This window comes from Petromyzon marinus, chromosome 71 (genome assembly GCF_048934315.1).
Source record: "Petromyzon marinus isolate PM22_M1 ecotype Great Lakes invasive population chromosome 71, UKy_Petmar_22M1.pri1.0, whole genome shotgun sequence".
Classification (NCBI taxonomy): Eukaryota; Metazoa; Chordata; class Hyperoartia; order Petromyzontiformes; family Petromyzontidae; genus Petromyzon; species Petromyzon marinus.
This window is the reverse complement of record NC_133737.1, coordinates 1,935,800-1,954,358: the sequence shown is the minus strand read 5'-3', so window position 1 is coordinate 1,954,358 and position 18,559 is coordinate 1,935,800. Positions and strand designations below refer to the sequence as shown.

General features: G+C 43.5%; 1 protein-coding gene across 1 annotated transcript in view; it reads left to right on the top strand.

Annotated features, from left to right (window-relative positions):
- Positions 1-4,161: 4,161 nt before the first annotated feature.
- Positions 4,162-18,559, top strand: part of LOC116957231 (uncharacterized) — a 34,950-nt gene continuing 20,552 nt past the window's right edge. The window contains exons 1-3 of the mRNA XM_076055609.1: positions 4,162-4,254; positions 5,629-5,677; positions 12,349-13,608. Coding sequence (XP_075911724.1) covers positions 5,646-5,677; positions 12,349-13,608 — 1,292 coding nt within the window. The 5' untranslated portion in view covers positions 4,162-4,254; positions 5,629-5,645. The remainder of the gene's footprint in view (positions 4,255-5,628; positions 5,678-12,348; positions 13,609-18,559) is intronic.

Sequence of the window (18,559 nt, the reverse complement as noted above, 5' to 3'; positions counted from 1 at the left end):
TATTTATGAACAAATTATGTTAATGAACCGCCAGTGACCGGCGTAGCTCTGCCCAAATATGGATTTTTACTGGAACGGAAATCAGCAGTGACCAAGCAGACGTGACGTCACGCTCAAAAGCGCGGTGGAGGGGGTGAATACCTTGGTGACATGACGTCACTAGAGAGGTACATCTCCCCTCGGCGTCTCACACCGATGAGGTAATGAGAAGTTGTGACGTCAGAGAGCGGGGGATTTGAGTTTATTTACATTCCTTTTCCATTTCTCCCTCTCTCTTGAACAGAGACCCCTTGGGTGCGTGAGCTCAACAACAACAACGTGGTTACTCTCTGGTTCTATTGGGTAAAGTCACGTAGGTAAAAAATAAAATAACAAAAATCACGACGTTTCGGCCACAACACAAGCGGCCTTCATCAGGTGAAGGGACGAGACTGTCTGGAGGACAGCGCTGGAGTGAAAAAAGCCACGCTCAGATCACGACCTTTAAGCTGTGTGAGAAGAAACAAAGCGCCTTGACAAAGGAATTAGCATTGAATTTAGCATTGAAATGGCTGAGTGATTAGCTTGTGACTGGTCACAGAAATGGCTATATTAAAGTTAAAGCATACACATCCACAGAGGCATCACTGGTTACTCCGACTACACAATCCGCAAAGCCATCACTCCAGTCATGAAGAAGGATCCCCTTGAAGAGCCACTCAAAACCATCACCTTACCCTACATTGCAGGGGTCACTAAAAAGATCTCCAAAATCCTGAACAAACACGAGACCCAGGTCCGATTCAACACAGTACATAAAATCCGTGATTTGATTCCACGTGTAAAAGATGCTGTTCCAGACATACAGTACCCGGGCGTTTATAAACTAAAGTGCCTCTGTGGTAGTAGCTACATTGGAGAAACCAAACGACATATCTCGGACCGCATCCACGAACATAAAGCAGACTTGAAACACGGTAGGACGAACTCCTCTGCCGTGGCAGATCGCTGTTACAATTCAGTGGGCTCACATGACATTGACTTCAACCAAGACGGAGGTTATTTGCAAGCCAACCGGCTACCATGAGAGATTCGTTCATGAGGCCACCCATATATACAAGCACAGAGACAATTTCAACCGAGAAGATGGATTCTGGCTTAGTAACCATTGGAAAGATGTTTTAAACCATTTCCGTTCTTAATTAATTGTATTTTACAATGACCTTCAGAACGCAGCTCTTTCGCTGGCATTGACTCTTAATACCTCTCACACCACGGTTAAAGGTATGGTTTACAACATGGAGTATAACAGCGCCTCACAGCTGTCTCTCTCCCCCTCCTCTGTTCCGACCATGGATGAACTCGTCCGTCTGAACGGGACCCGTAGCTATCCGTATTGCTAAAGTTGAGGGTAAGAATCCACCCATTTTTCGCCATATAACATTGTGATATATAACGACTTATTGTTGGTAGCTTAGCTGATTGGAGAATATAGAGTGTATTGATAACATTGAGGTAATTTATATTTTAGTATTTTTTATTGGTTCACTATATAGTATTCATTATATATTGTATTGTATACCCAGTTACTGTGAATAGCTCAGATGTGTTGGCCGTGACTTCAACATAGCCATTTCTGTGACCAGTCACAAGCTGATCACTCAGTTATTTCAATGCTAAATTCGCTTAGTTATTTCAATGCTAAATTCTCCTGTTTGATTTGTACTAGGTGCCTCGGTGAATGTGTGTGCTCTGACTTTAACATAGCTATTTCTGTGACCAGTTACAAGCTAATCACTCAGCTATTTCAATGCAAATTTTTATGCTAATTCCTTTGTCAAGGAGTGCCTCTGCGGATGTGTATACTTTAACTTAGCTATTTCAATGCTAAATTCTATGCTAATTCCTTTGTCAAGGGGTGCCTTTGCGGATGTGTATGCTTTAACTTTAACATAGCCTTTTCTGTGACCAGTCACGAGCTAATCACTCAGCCATTTCAATGCTAAATTCTATGATAATTCCTTTGTCAAGGCGCTTTGTTTCTTCACGCAGCTTAAAGGTCGTGATCTCAGCGTGGCTTTCTCACTCCAGCGCTGTCCTCCAGACAGTCTCGTCCACTTCACCTGATGAAGGCCGCTTGTGTTGTGGCCGAAACGTCGTGAGAATATTATTGTGTTATTTTATTTTATCAATTTATTATTTTATTCTCATTCTACGTGACTTTACCGAAAGAACCAAAGAAGATGAATCCTTGCAGTCACGAAAGCTTTAAGTCGAAATTTAACCATTTTAAACCCTCCAAATAAAAACACATTCTTCAAATCGCTTTAAACTATTGTCATTGTAGTGCGTATTTAATGTGGCGCTACACTCTGATGTAGGAGAAAATATTTAAAAGTCTATTTAATTAAATAGAACGTTTTTATATTTAAAGTTGCGCATTTTGATGTGACGTCACCCCCCCCCTCGTCACATATCGTCACAAATGTGTGACCGTCACAGTTTGTACACATTGTATACACAGTTTGTACACACACACTGTATACACAGTTTGTACACACACATTGTATACACAGTTTGTACACACACTGTATACACAGTTTGTACACATTGTATACACAGTTTGTACACACACTTATACACAGTTTGTACACATTGTATACACAGTTTGTACACACACACTTATACACAGTTTGTACACACACTGTATACACAGTTTGTACACACACACACTTATACACAGTTTGTACAAACACTTATACACAGTTTGTACACATTGTATACACAGTTTGTACACACACACTTATACACAGTTTGTACACACACTGTATACACTGTTCACACACTATACACAGTTTGTACACACACTGTATACACAGTTTGTACACATACACTTATACACAGTTTGTACACACATACACAGTTTGTACACAGTTTGTACACACATACACAGTTTGTACACAGTTTGTACACACACACTTATACACAGTTTGTACACACACACTTATACACAGTTTGTACACACACACTTATACGCAGTTTGTACACACACACTTATACGCAGTTTGTACACACACACTGTATACGCAGTTTGTACACACACACTTATACACAGGTTGTACACACACACACTTATACACAGTTTGTACACACACACACTGTATACACAGTTTGTACACACACTATTTACACAGTTTGTACACACACACTTATACACAGTTTGTACACACACATTATACACAGGTTGTACACACACACTTATACACAGTTTGTACACACACTGTATACACAGTTTGTTCACACACTATACACAGTTTGTACACACACTTATACACAGTGTGTACACACACACTGTATACGCAGTTTGTACACACACACTTATACACAGTTTGTACACACACACGTATACACAGTTTGTACACACACACTTATACACAGTTTGTACACACACTTATAGACAGTTTGTACACACACTGTATACACAGTTTGTACACACACACTTATACACAGTTTGTACACACACACTTATATACAGTTTGTACACACACACTTATACACAGTTTGTACACACACACTGTATACACAGTTTGTACACACACTGTATACACAGTTTGTACACACACTTATACACAGTTTGTACACACACACTTATACACAGTTTGTACACACACATTGTATACACAGTTTGTACACACACATTGTATACACAGTTTGTACACACACTTATGCACAGTTTGTACACACACACTGTATACACAGTTTGTACATACACACTTATACACAGTTTGTACACACACTTATACACAGTTTGTACACACACTTATACACAGTTTGTACACACACACTTATACGCAGTTTGTACACACACACTTATACACAGTTTGTACACACACACACACTTATACACAGTTTGTACACACACACACTTATACACAGTTTGTACACACACACTTATACACAGTTTGTACACACACACTTATACAGTTTGTACACACACACTTATACACAGTTTGTACACACACACTGTATACACAATGTTCACGTTGTTGAGCTCACGCACACCAAAGGGTCAATGTTCAATAGAGGGATCAATGGAATAGGAATCTTAATAAACTTGAACTCTAACCCCGCTCTCTGACGTCACCGCTGCATTACCTCTTCGGCGTGAGGGGGGAGGTGTACCCCGCTATTGACGTCATGTCACCTGCTGCCGCGTGACGTCACGAGACACCAGGAAGCTGCCGTACTCTACGCGCGCGCTCACTGTGAGCCGAGGTGAGAAGTTCACATCGTGGTTGTTGTTGCTGTTGTCGTGTTGGTGGTGGTGGTGGTGGTTGTTGTTGTTGTTGTTTACCCAGGTACAGCCTCGCTCCTCTCTCTCTCTCTCGTAGGGATATCAATTGAGTAGCAGCGAGTAATGGAATCGACGTCCAGGTCGGAACATTACAACGCCGGGCCTAGCCATGCGGGGCCTCGCCTCCTGCCCATCGCCTGATTGCGTTTGCTTTAATTCCCTGCTTAGACTCACACAGACATTGGCCTACACACACACAGACAGACATGGACTTTAGATACACACACATTGACTTACACACACACATTGACTTACACACACACATTAACTTACACACACACATCGACTGATACATCGACTTACACACACATCGACTTACACACACATCGACTTACACACACATCGACCGACACACACATCGACTCACACATCGACTTACACACACATCGACATACACACACATCGACTTACACACACATCGACTTACACACACATCGACTTACACACACATCCACTTACACACACATCGACTTACACACACATCGACTTACACATCCACTTACACACACATCCACTTACACACACATCGACTTACACACACATCCACTTACACACACATCCACTTACACACACATCCACTTACACACACATCCACTTACACACACATCGACTTACACACACATCGACTTACACACACAAAGACTTGCACAGCAATCCCCGATGATGCCACAGCTAGAGCAATTGTCTCTCTCTCTGGCGAGCCTTAGCGAGGAGCAGTTTGAAAACAAAAGTCTTCCCAGTACTGGCAGGTGCGTCAAGGGGAAAAACAAAAAAGACTCAATTTGTAGTCTCAATGTCTTCCAAGATGTTCGTGTGGGCTTGACTTTGTGCACGCGTGAGCCTTGGTTAATTTTCGTGAGTAAATTTACGAAGCCGTTGAAGCACAATGGCATAGGAATAGGTTTTACCCTTTTAACTGGCACAAAAAACTGACACCTTTATTCAAGGCATCATGTTTGCAATAACCACAACACAAGCAGTCAAAATGCAAACAAAAAAGACAACTCTGATAATAATATGCACTGTCCTTGAATTTGATTGGTCCACACCCGAGACAGCACAATAGCATATTTAACGTAGGGCCTCTTGAGCAAGGGCATGCAGGTTGTCCGTGTAGGGCGTTGGTAATCCCATAGACGCGAGGTATTTAGCACCAATGCAGTGCAGTTTGTCCTGAAGGAGGATGAGGGCCTGTTTGAAGATCACATCAGAGAAGTTGACGTCGAGGTTTGTATTTTGTCATTGAGCTCCGTGGAGGATGTCCTTACTCATGCCCTCTTTGTATTTTTTGGCAGAGTCCCCATGGGGTTAGATGGGCTGCAAACTTGAAGAATCTTGCAGAAGGTAAATGTCAGTTGGGAAACGGGACTGAGCATCAGAAGCTTCTGTCATAGCTTCATGAAGATGGTGGAAGATCTTGCACAGGGGAGGGCAGTAGGTAAACGATCCATCGATTGTGAACCTGAATTAGCGAGTTAGTGGCAGGTCTGAGCGTTGTTTGAAATCCACCATGCTCAGCATTTCTGTGAAGATATAAGAGGATAGCCATCATGGGCCAACTTGAGCGTCTTTCAAGTAGTTGCATGGATACGTCTTGGTACGGCTGTGGTCTTGCATACTTGGCGCATTTGGATAGAACTGGCCACATGGGCCATGGACCATTTGGTTGCAGACCTCATGACAAAAGGGCAGGGTCTTGATGAAGGTGAGGTAGATTTCGATTTAAAGCTTTCGTGACTGCAATGATTCATCTTCTTTGGTTCTTTCGGTAAAGTCACGTAGAATGATAATAAAATAATAAATTGATAAAATAAAATAACACAATAATATTCTCACGACGTTTCGGCCACAACACAAGCGGCCTTCATCAGGTGAAGGGGGCGAGACTGTCTGGTAGGACAGCGCTGGAGTGAAAGAGCCACGTTCAGATCACGGCCTTTAAGCTGTGTGAGAGGAACAAAGCGCCTTGACAAAGGAATTAGCATATAATTTAGCATTGAAATGGCTGAATGATTAGCTTGTGACTGGTCACAGAAATAGCTGTGTTAGAAGTTAAAGCATACACACCCGCAGAGGCACCCATTGTTAAAGGAATTAGCATAGAATTTAGCATTGAAATAGCTAAGTTAAGGCATACACATCCGCAGAGGCACCCCTTGACAATGGAATTAGCATAGAATTTAGCATTGAAATAGCTGAGTGATTAGCTTGTACCTGCTGCAGAAATAGCTACGTTAAAGTCAGAGCATACACATTCACCGAGGCCCTTAGTACAAATCAAACAGGAGAATTTAGCATTGAAATAACTAGGCGAATTTAGCATTGAAATAACTGAGTGATTAGCTAGTGACTGGTCACAGAAATGACTACACATCTGAGCTATTCACAGTACTATATAGTGAACCAATAAAAACTAAAATATAAATTACCTTCATGTTATCAATAAACTCTATATTCTCCAATCAGCTAAGCTACCAACAATAAGTCGTTATATATCACAATGCTATATGGCGAAAAAATGGGTGGATTCTTACCCTCAAATTTCAGCACCACGGATAGCTACGGGCCCCGTTCAGACGGACGAGTTCGTCCATGGTCGGAACAGAGGAGGGGGAGAGAGACAGCTGCGAGGCCCTAGTATACTCCATGTTGTAAAACTATACCATTAACCGTGGTGTGAGAGGTATTAAGAGGCAATGCTGGCGAAAGAGCTGCGGTCTGAAGGTCATCGTAAAAATACAATTAATTAAGAACAGAAATGATTTAAAACATCTTTCCAGTGGTTACTAAGCCAGAATCCATCTTCTCGGTTGAAATTGTCTCTGTGCTTGTATATGTGGGTGGCCTCATGAACGAATCTCTCATGGTAGCCGGTTGGCTTGCAAAGAACCTCCGTCTTGGTTGAAGTCAATGTCATGTGAGCCCACTGAATTGTAACAGCGATCTGCCACGGCAGAGGAGTTCGTCCTACCGTGTTTCAAGTCTGCTTTATGTTCGTGGATGCGGTCCGAGATATGTCGTTTGGCTTCTCCAATGTAGCTACTACCACAGAGGCACTTTAGTTTATAAACGCCCGGGTACTGTATGTCTGGAACAGCATCTTTTACACGTGTAATCAGATCACGGATTTTATGTACTGTGTTGAATCGGACCTGGATCTTGTGTTTATTCAGGATTTTGGAGATCTTTTTAGTGACCCCTGCAATGTAGGGTAAGGTGATGGTTTTGAGTGGCTCCACAAGAGAATCCTTCTTCATGACTGGAGTGATGGCTTTGCTGATTGTGTAGTCGGAGTAACCATTAGCCCTGAGAGCCTGGTGTACGTGCTTGAGTTCACTGGTAATGTGTTCCTGGTCGGATATGCATTGGGCTCTTTGGTATAGAGTCTTGATGAGGGAGTTCTTCTGGGATGGATGGTGGTGGGAATCCGGTTTCAAGTAAGCATCTGTATGGGTGGCTTTCCTGTAGACAGAGTGGCTCATTGAACCATCATGTCTCCTTTTAATTAAGACATCCAAAAAGGGTAGTTTGCCATCTTTTTCGACCTCCATGGTAAATCTGATGGCTGGGTGTATGGAATTGATGTGGTCGCGAAATTGGTCTAGAGCAGGCTGGCCATGTGGCCAGATGACAAAGATGTGTATGCTTTAACTTTAACATAGCCATTTCTGTGACCAGTCACAAGCTAATCACTCGGCCATTTCAATGCTAAATTATATGCTAATTCCTTTGTCAAGGCGCTTTGTTTCTTCTGACACAGCTTAAAGGTCGTGATCTGAGCGTGGCTTTTTTCACTCCAGCGCTGTCCTACCAGACAGTCTCGCCCCTTCACCTGATGAAGGCCGCTTGTGTTGTGGCCGAAACGTCGTGAGTTTTGTTATTTTATTTTTTACCTACGTGACTTTACCCAATAGAACCAGAGATTAACCACGTTGTTGTTGAGCTCACGCACTCAAGGGGTCTCTGTTCAAGAGAGAAATGGAAAAGGAATATAAATAAACTCAAATCCCCCGCTCTCTGACGTCACAACTTCGCATTACCTCATCGGTGTGAGACGCCTAGGGGAGATGTACCTCTCTGGTGACGTCATGTCACCAAGGTATTCACCCCCCCTCCACCGCGCTTTTTAGCGTGACGTCACGTCTGCTTGGTCACTGCCGATTTCCGTTCGAGTAAAAATCCATATTTGGGCAGAGCTACGCCCGGTCACTGGCGGTTCATTAACATAATTTATTCATAAATACCGTCGCGAGTTCATTGTGCCGGGTTCAGCATACCACGCCTCATCCATCAATGGACGTGAGCATGTCTCATTAACATAATTTATTCAGTTACACCGCCGCTCGTTGGGGGGAGGGGATTGTGCGTTGAGACCACGCGAGTGACGTCACCTCCTGCTGCCGCGTGACGTCACGATATAGCGGGAAGCTTCTGCACTACGCGCGCGCCTGCTCTCACTGAGACACTACGAGGTGAGAAATTCACATCGTGGTTGTTGTTGTGGTGGTGTTGTTGTGGTGTTGTTGTTGTTTACCCAGGTACAGCCTCGCTCCTCTCTCTCTCGTTGGGATATCAATTGAGTAGCAGCGAGTAATGGAATCGACGTCCTGGTCGGAACATTACAACGCGGGGCCTAGCCATGCGGGGCCTCGCCTCCTGCCCATCGCCTGATTGCGTTTGCTTTAATTCTCTCGCTTTAACCTTCTTTGGTTCTGTCGGTAAAGTCACCACCACGTAGATTGAGAATAAAATAATAAATTGATGAAATAAAATAACACAATAATATTCTCACTGTGTGGTTCTGTCGGTAAAGTTACCACCACGTAGAATGAGAATAAAATAATAAATTGATAAAATAAAATAACAATATTCTCACTGTGGTTCTTTCGGTAAAGTCACCACCACGTGGAATGAGAATAAAATAATAAAATTGATAAAATAAAATAATAATATTCTCACTGTGGTTCTTTCGGTAAAGTCACCACATAGAATGATAATAAAATAACAAATTTATAAAATAAAATAACAACTCGAACTTTCAGCTCCCTCCACAGATTTTCTATGGTATTAAGGTCTGGAGACTGGCTAGGCCACTCTAGGACCTTAATGTGCTTCTTGAGCCACTCCTTTGTTGCCTTGGCCGTGTGTTTTGGGTCATTGTAATGCTGGAATACCCATCCACGACCCATTTTCAATGCCCTGGCTGAGGGAAGGAGGTTCTCACCCAATATTTGACGGTACATGGCCCCATCCATCATCCCTTTGATGCGGTGAAGTTGGCCTGTCCACTTGGCAGAAAAACACCCCCAAAGCATAATGTTTCCACTTCCATGTTTGACGGTTGGGATGGTGTTCTTGGGGTCATATGCAGCATTCCTCCTCCAAACACGGCGAGTTGAGTTGATGCCAAGGAGCTCCATTTTGGTCTTATCTGACCACAACACTTTCACCTAATTTTCCTCTGAATCATTCAGATGTTCATTGGCAAACTTCAGACGGGCATGTATATGTGCTGTCTGGAGCAGGGGGACCTTGCAGGCGCTGCAGGATTTCAGTCCTTCACGACGTATTGTGTTACCAATTGTTTTCTTGGTGACTATGGTCCCAGCTGCCTTGAGATCATTGACAAGATCCTCCCGTGTAGTTATGGGCTGATTCCACACCGTTCTCATGATCATTGCAACTCCACGAGGTGAGATCTTGCATGGAGCCCCAGGCCGAGGGATATTGACAGTTCTTTTGTGTTTCTTCCATTTGCGAATAATAGCACCAACTGTTATCACCTTCTCACAAAGCTGCTTGGCAATGGTCTTGTAGCCCATTCCAGCCTTGTGTAGGTCTACAATCTTGTCCCTGACATCCTTGGAGAGCTCTTTGGTCTTGACCATGGTGGAGAGTTTGGAATCTGATTGATTGATTGCTTCTGTGGACAGGTGTCTTTTATACAGGTAACAAGCTGAGATTAGAAGCACTCCCTTTAAGAATGTGCTCCTAATCTCAGCTCGTTACCTGCATAAAAGGCACCTGGGTGCCAGAAATCTTTCTGATTGAGAGGGCGTCAAATACTTATTTCCCTCATTCAAATGCAAATCAATTTATTACATTTTTGGCATGCGTTTTTCTGGATTTTGTTGTTATTCTGTCTCTCACTGTTCAAATAAACCTACCATTAAAATTATACACTGATCATTTCTTTGTCAGTGGGCAAACGTACAAAATCAGCAGGGGATCAAATACTTTTTTCCCTCACTGTAAATGACCATCTGTGCTGGCTTATACAGTGAAGGCTGGCCTGCCAATGATTTATCCTCTATTCAACCAGTTTATATTCTATTTAGAAGCTTACAGACCCTTAAGATATCAATATAGAATATAATCTTGAGTTTCTTTGGCAGGCGAGGCTGCATTGGTTTGGTCATGAATCCCGCATTCCCAGATACTGCATGATCAACCAGCTTTTTGTCCAGATATTAGGGGCTGATCAGGCATGGCATTGGCTAGAGAAGAGATTGGAGGATGTGGAGGTGATCGGACCTGCCGATGACTGGTGCCAGGAGTGGAGATCGGCCTCTGTGGAGGAGGCCGAGTGAGGTATGCTTCATGGCAGATAAGAGATAGTTGCTCTGCAATGATGATGAGGTCGGAAGAGTAACGCCCACATGAATAATAGGTGGAACACTGGGTTCCCAACACCCAGCAAGACAGTGGGGAGCACAGCTGGTTCTTCTGTCAGTCATCCCTTGACACCTGGATCATTCCCGTTACCTGCTGACACGGAATCCACACTTACATGGCCTTAAATTGCACCTATCATAGCATTAGCACTGGGAAAAGGTTACTTGCAATTCGTCATGAATGTTGGATGTTTTGTTTGTATAATATGTTAATGATCCACGTGAAATGTACGTGTATTTAAGAGTTTATCTCGCAGTTATTTCACTGCATTATGAACTCAACAATTAGTTTGATTATCGCCGACAGCAAACATGATTGATAACACTGTAACAAAAAAAATTGTCCCTGCATAGTAAGTGTTATTTTCTAATTGCTTATGCCTCAAAAGTACAGAAAATGGCTATTATTCCCCACAAACTTTGCTTTCGTGACCAGGACAGTGATCTTTTGAAATGTACCTATTTTCAATGAGAAAACGTGCGCATTTGTGTCATTCCTTCACATAAAGTCCTGGTTACAAAAGGAAAGTTTGTGGGCATGACCAATAAAAAAATAACACTAGCCATCCAGCGACAAAAAAATCGTGTTACATAGTGTAAGTTGAACTTATTGTGGGCCTCTGCTATGTTGATTGATCTTAAATTAATTACATGGTGAAGTGAGAACGCATTAATAATGAGCAGATGAAGGTGGCCAGGCATGGTTCTGGACACACCACCACCTTTTTACCATGCCAGTGTGTGACGATGTCAAGTTTGTATTTGCAGTAATGTATATTAACGACTGAACATGGAGGTTAAATCAAAACAATAGTTTATTTTAATTTTCCTCTGGGACTTTTTGTAAGGATGGAAACAGGAAAACATCTCAGCACATATGCAGCTGAAGTTAGATCTGTTCATCCGAGCATTCAAGCGAATCTGAGCCTGGCTTCCACCTCGAAGTTTCGATTGAACATTAATTTATGCCTTTCTGCATAATACAAATAGTATTATTTTCAAGACACTTTGCTATTATAGCTGATTTTTTCTTAAATATTCCTTTCATAGCTAGTCAGCCGAAATTGTGTGCTTGGAGTTTTGGGTAAACATTCATTTTGAAGATACTAGGGCATCCAGGAATATGTATGACCATTGGCCCTCTCATTGTGTGCCTTAACAGCCCGTGTGATGAATTGGGGAATAATTTTCACTATATCATGAATATTTGAATAAGTATAGATGTGTAAGTCATGTGTGACTGTGTATATATGCATTCCTCTGTGTCTTGATACTGACGTAGATGGTGTGGATACATTTTTCTGACTGCAGCTGACTATTTCTCTGACGCTTCCTCTGCAGAATTGGTCTGATGGAGCAACGGCACTCGGCGCAGCTCGGTACAAAAAAGAAACAATGCGACCAGTGTGCATACAGCACGGATCATACTGGAAGTTTGACTCAGCACAAGAGAACACACACAGGAGAGAAACCCTTCAAGTGCAGTGTGTGTGAGAAGGCATTTGCCAAGCCATCGCTTCTTCACGACCACCAGAGAACACACACGGGAGAGAAACCCTTCAAGTGCATTGTTTGTGAGAAGACATTTGCACAGTCAGCAGTTCTTCAGAGACACAAGAGAACACACACGGGAGAGAAACCCTTCAGGTGCACTGTGTGCGGGAAGGCGTTTAAATGGTCATCACATCTTAAAAAACACCAGAGAATGCACACAGGAGAGAAACCCTTCAAGTGCACTGTGTGTAGAAGCGTATTTGCACAGTCATCAAGTCTTAAGATCCACCAGAGAATGCACACAGGAGAGAAACCCTTCAAGTGCACTGTGTGTGAGAAGGCATTTGCACGGTTATCACATCTTCACGACCACCAGAGAATGCACACAGGAGAGAAACCCTTCAAGTGCACTGTGTGTGAGAAGGCATTTGCACAGTCATCACGTCTTAAGATCCACCAGAGAATGCACACAGGAGAGAAACCCTTCAAGTGCACTGTGTGTGAGAAGGCATTTGCACACTCATCAAGTCTTAAGTACCACCAGAGAATGCACACAGGAGAGAAACCCTTCAAGTGCACTGTGTGTGAGAAGGCGTTTACACGTTCATCAGGTCTTAAGATCCACCAGAGAAGGCACACAGGAGAGAAACCCTTCAAGTGCACTGTGTGTGAGAAGGCATTTGCAAAGTCAGCAGTTCTTCAGAGACACCAGACAACACACACAGGAAAGAAACCCTTCAAGTGCACTGTGTGTGAGAAGGCATTTGCAGAGTCATCACATCTTAAAAAACACCAGAGAACACACACAGGAGAGAAACCCTTCAAGTGCACTGTGTGTAGAAGTGCATTTGCACAGTCATCACATCTTCACGACCACCAGAGAACACACACAGGAGAGAAACCCTTCAAGTGCACTGTGTGTGAGAAGGCATTTGCAGAGTCATCACATCTTAAAAAACACCAGAGAACACACACAGGAGAGAAACCCTTCAAGTGCACTGTGTGTGAGAAGGCATTTGCAGAGTCATCACATCTTAAAAAACACCAGAGAACACACACAGGAGAGAAACCCTTCAAGTGCACTCTGTGCGGGAAGGCGTTTGCACGGTCATCACATCTTCAAAGACACCAGAGGACACACAGTTATCAGAAGATCCCCAAGGAGCGGAATCTGAAATCGGCTTGTGAAAGTCAAAGTGCTGCAATGAGCCCATCCCTGCTGAAAAAAGAACCAGAATTTAATTCCAGCTTGGACGCAATGAAATGTATCAAGGTGGATTTTGAAGAGGCGAAGGTGAAATGTGAAGAAGTGATGGTGAAGAGCGAAGAAGTGATGGTGAAATGTGAAGAAGTGATGGTGAAGAGCGAAGAAGTGAAGGTAAAATGTGAAGATGAAGATTCAACTCCAAAATCGGACCTTCACATCGATGGAGGCAACGTGAAGCAGGAGGAGAATTCTGACTGTGAGGCAGAGCGAGGCAACTCCCAGCAGTTTGTGGAAGTGGAGGTGTGGGTGGACTTCTTAGACAATACAAAGTCAAATGGAGACCCTGTAGATGTGTAAGGTTGAGACAATGAAGCTCCAATAGATTCAGCCTTGGCACAGGCTTTTAATTACAATAACGTGAAGTTGAACAGTCCATTCCTAGGTTCAACCTGCAGAGTAAGAGCAACCAGTATTTGCGGACCTGTGGGTTGGGTAAATCTCTTGCCAGGAGCCAGAGCCAATAATCTCCGAAGCATTCACGATGTTACACTATGTTATAATAATTTTAGCATTTATATGGCGCTTGCTTAATCGCCTCAGCAACTCAGTTGTTTTGTATCATCTCATCACAAACACTCGAAGAGCATGTTGTATATATGCCTTTTCCATAAAATTGTATTGATTGATTCTTTCTATTGTTTTGTAATCATTTTGATCGGGATGTAGCGCTGGGGCACGGAAAGGGTGAGTCACACCCCCCCCCCTGCTGCCTCCTGCCTTGCCACACACAAGACTGCTGGGGAAGTTATAAAATGTCATTTTAAAAAATGGCAAACCCAAGGGTGGGGGGGGGGGGCTAATGAGATTCTGCGGGAAATCCCCAGTTGACTTCAAGAGAAGGCCGCCATGAAGGAAAAACCCCACAACAAAACAAAAGACGAAAACAGCAGGGGTCACGAACCTCCCTTGGACAGCGAAATTCATTTAAGGTGTTGTATATGTGTAGGCCTTTTTCCAAAATTTATATTAAGAATAATTCTTGCATTTCGCACCAACACCACCTGACCAGTGAATTAAAACATGTACATCTTGGCCCTCAAAAGGAATGGATACTCTGACAATACCATCCGCCAGGCTGTTTCTCCCTCCATACAGAAACAACCACTTGATACTCCGGTCAAAACCATCACACTGCCACATATAGCAGGCGTTACTAAAAAGATTTCCAAAATTCTAAACAAACACAAGATCCACGTCCGGTTCAATACAGTGCACAAAATTCGTGATCTGATCCCATCCGTGAATGATGTCATTCCTGACTTACAGTACCCCGGGGTTTACAAATTGAGTTGTACCTGCGGTGACTGCTATATCGGGGAGACGAAGCGACATGTCTCTGACCGAATTCGCGAGCACAAATCAGATTTGAAACACGGCAGAACGAATTATTCTGCCGTAGCTGATCACTGTTACAACGCTGTGGGTGATCACGATATAATTTTCTCCGATACCAAGGTTCTTTGCAAACCCACGGGTTTTTATCAGAGATTTGTTCACGAGGCAATTCAGATTTACAAACACGGACACAATTTCAACCGAGAAGATGGTTTCAAATTAAGCAACCATTGGAAAGATGTTCTAAATCGAACCAAGCATTAAACTAATTTTCAATGCTACAGTATATTTTTTCAAGTAGTGGTACCCCAAACTTTCGCAGCTTCTTAAAATTCCCTTTTCACACCATCAATATGTAAACTCCCCCTCCCCCCCTCGCCGGCCTGCACATGTTCACCCCCTCTACACCGTTCATCATGCTAAGTCCGCCAATTAAATGCTAATTTTTATGCTAATTCCTTTGTCAAGGCACCTTAATTCCTCTCACACAGCTTAAAGGTCGCGGTCTGAGCTTGGCTGTGTTCACTCCAGCGCTGTCCTCGAGACAGTCTGGTCCCTTCACCTGATGAAGGCCACTTGTGTTGTGGCCGAAACGTCGTGATTTTTGTTTTATTTTTTACCTACGTGACTTTACCGAATAGAACCAAAGAGTAAGAATAATTCTGCCATTTTTTAATAATAATCGATTACATAAATAAATTAACACCCTCAAACCCGCTACCTCCCACAAGCACTGAGCATCTGGAGGTCGTGAAAGGCCATTAAATAAAAAAACTCCGGGGGCAAAGGGAGGTTAACGACGACGATCTGCAAAATCTCCAGATTGCCAAAGGACCACATACCATGAGATGCTTGGCACTGTTGACAGTTCACAAACAAATATCCAGAATCACAGGCACGGACACAGAGCACAGGGCAAACGGACATTATAACTGATATTTTTTTTTCGTATGGAAAAAGTTACAGCTTGGCTATAAGAATAAGTCGACATGATAGACTGCAGTCTACATTAGTGGCTTTATTATTACTTATTTTATTTCACCCTTATTCAACTCACATTGTTTCCTATTTTATATTTCTATCTATGTAACTTCACCAAGAGAACCAAGGAATGTGAATTGTGGCAGTCAAGAAAGTGAGGGCTTGGTTATATCTCCAGCCTCGGGATATCTCTGACCTCGAGAATAAAAAAACACGGATCCCTGGATGCAGACAGAGAGCAAAAGTTAATAAAAGCCTTGAAATACCGGAGGTAACATCTAATGGTACATTACAAATCTTGGTTAAACACAAACCAAATAATAATCACAAGGGATTAGACCTAGGCTAATTCATTAGAGGTACAAGAAATAGGTCAAACACAAAGACCACATAAATGTATTCCATTAAATCAGAGCCTCCCTGGCCACCTTTGTCTTCCAACAATTTAACACAAACACATGGTAGCCATAAAACGTATGAAAGGTGCGTCCCCTCCCTTAGCGGACACCGCGAAGAGAGGGGTTGGGAGGGCAAACAAACATCAATTTGATGTAAAGCAGCCCGGGGTCACCAAGGGAAGAGGGGAGGGGTTAGAGCATGACGGAGTAAGCATCTGTTTCTTTTTCTCTCGTAAGAGACGCGCAGAGGGGAGATTTTTCGGATTAAAAACAGCAACACGACACACACATCATGAGACCTCCTTTGCCAGTAACAAGATATAGGAATAGGTTTCACCCTTTTTTTAACTGGCACAAAAACTGGCACCTCTATTCAAGGCATCATGTTTGCAATAACCACAACACAAGCAGTCAAAATGCAAACAAAAGAGTATTATACTCTGATAGTGCGCTGTTCTTGAGCCGCCACGCCCCCTGGCTTTTCCTGGAGCCTGGTCTCCATTGGTGTTGGGCCGGGGGACGCCAGGGGGCGTGGCGGCTCAAGAACAGCGCACTATCAGAGTATAATTGTCTTTTGTTTGCATTTTGACTGCTTGTGTTGTGGTTATTGCAAACATGATGCCTTGAATAGAGGTGCCAGTTTTTGTGCCAGTTAAAAAAAGGGTGAAACCTATTCCTACGACACACACAGTTCAGCTCGACATGGGGAGCTCGACAAGGGACAGCTCGGCAAGAGACAGCTCTCTCAGAAGAGGGCGGCGAGCGGCAAGCTCCGGGGTGAGACTCTGCAACCAACCGGGGATGGAGAGACTTGCCGAGTAGCGACGTGTCGCCGAACGCGAGTTTAGAGCCGACAGGAGAAGCGTCGCTCAAAGTCATTCCATCCTGAGTGCCGGCTCCCACCAGCAGCCACAGCCGAGCAACAGAATAACGAGCAAGGGTGTCTGCCGCCGGCGAACGAACTGCACGCGCAGTCGGGTTATCGACAGCGAGAGAGAGCAACGAAGCCGTTTGTATGACACGCCCACCGTTGTAAGACACGCCCACCGTTGTAAGACACGCCCACCGTTGTATGACACGCACACCGTTGTAAGAAACGCCCACCGTTGTAAGACACGCCCACCGTTGTATGACACGCACACCGTTGTAAGACACGCCCACCGTTTGTATGACACGCCCACCGTTGTATGGCACGCCCACCGTTGTAAGACACGCCCACCGTTGTAAGACACGCCCACCGTTTGTAAGACGCCCACCGTTGTAAGACACGCCCACCGTTGTAAGACACGCCCACCGTTTGTAAGACACGCCCACCATTGTAAGACGCCCACCGTTGTAAGACACGCCCACAGTTGTAAGACACGCCCACCCTCACACCCTCGCCTCTCATCTAGGAGACAAACACATTTTTGATACAAGGGATGCCCAACCTCGGCGTTTGCTTAACGCAAGAAGATCAACAACACTCACACATTAACACATACAAGAAGACTCATGATAAGTGCGTCAACTACTAGCTGATAACGAGGAACATTGCGGCCCATTGAGTTACGTGGATACAGTCATTTAGAAGTATTTTAGTCGTTTTTTTTTTCACTTTCTTTTTAATTGCATAACTATTACCAATGAATTAATTGATGAAACCAAACGTTTAGAAACCTACGTTACGAATCTACACACTCACAGGGAGAATATTGTGTTGAAATCGTTCTGTTTGATCACAGAATCTTGCCTGCGAATTGATTGAAGCCTCAGCCAATTGATGAGCATTTGCTGAAGCAGGCAGACTGTCGCACACCATTGTCCCAAGACATTTCGTAACTACATAATCTTAAAATTTCGATTTAAAGCTTTCGTGACTGCAATGATTCATCTTCTTTGGTTCTTTCGGTAAAGTCACGTAGAATGAGAATAAAATAATACATTGATAAATAAAATAACACAATAAAATTCTCACGACGTTTCGGCCACAACACAAGCGGCCTTCATGAGGTGAAGGGACGAGACTGTCTGGAGGACAGCGCTGGAGTGAAAAAGCCACGCTCAGATCGCGACCTTTAAGCTGTGTGAGAAGACA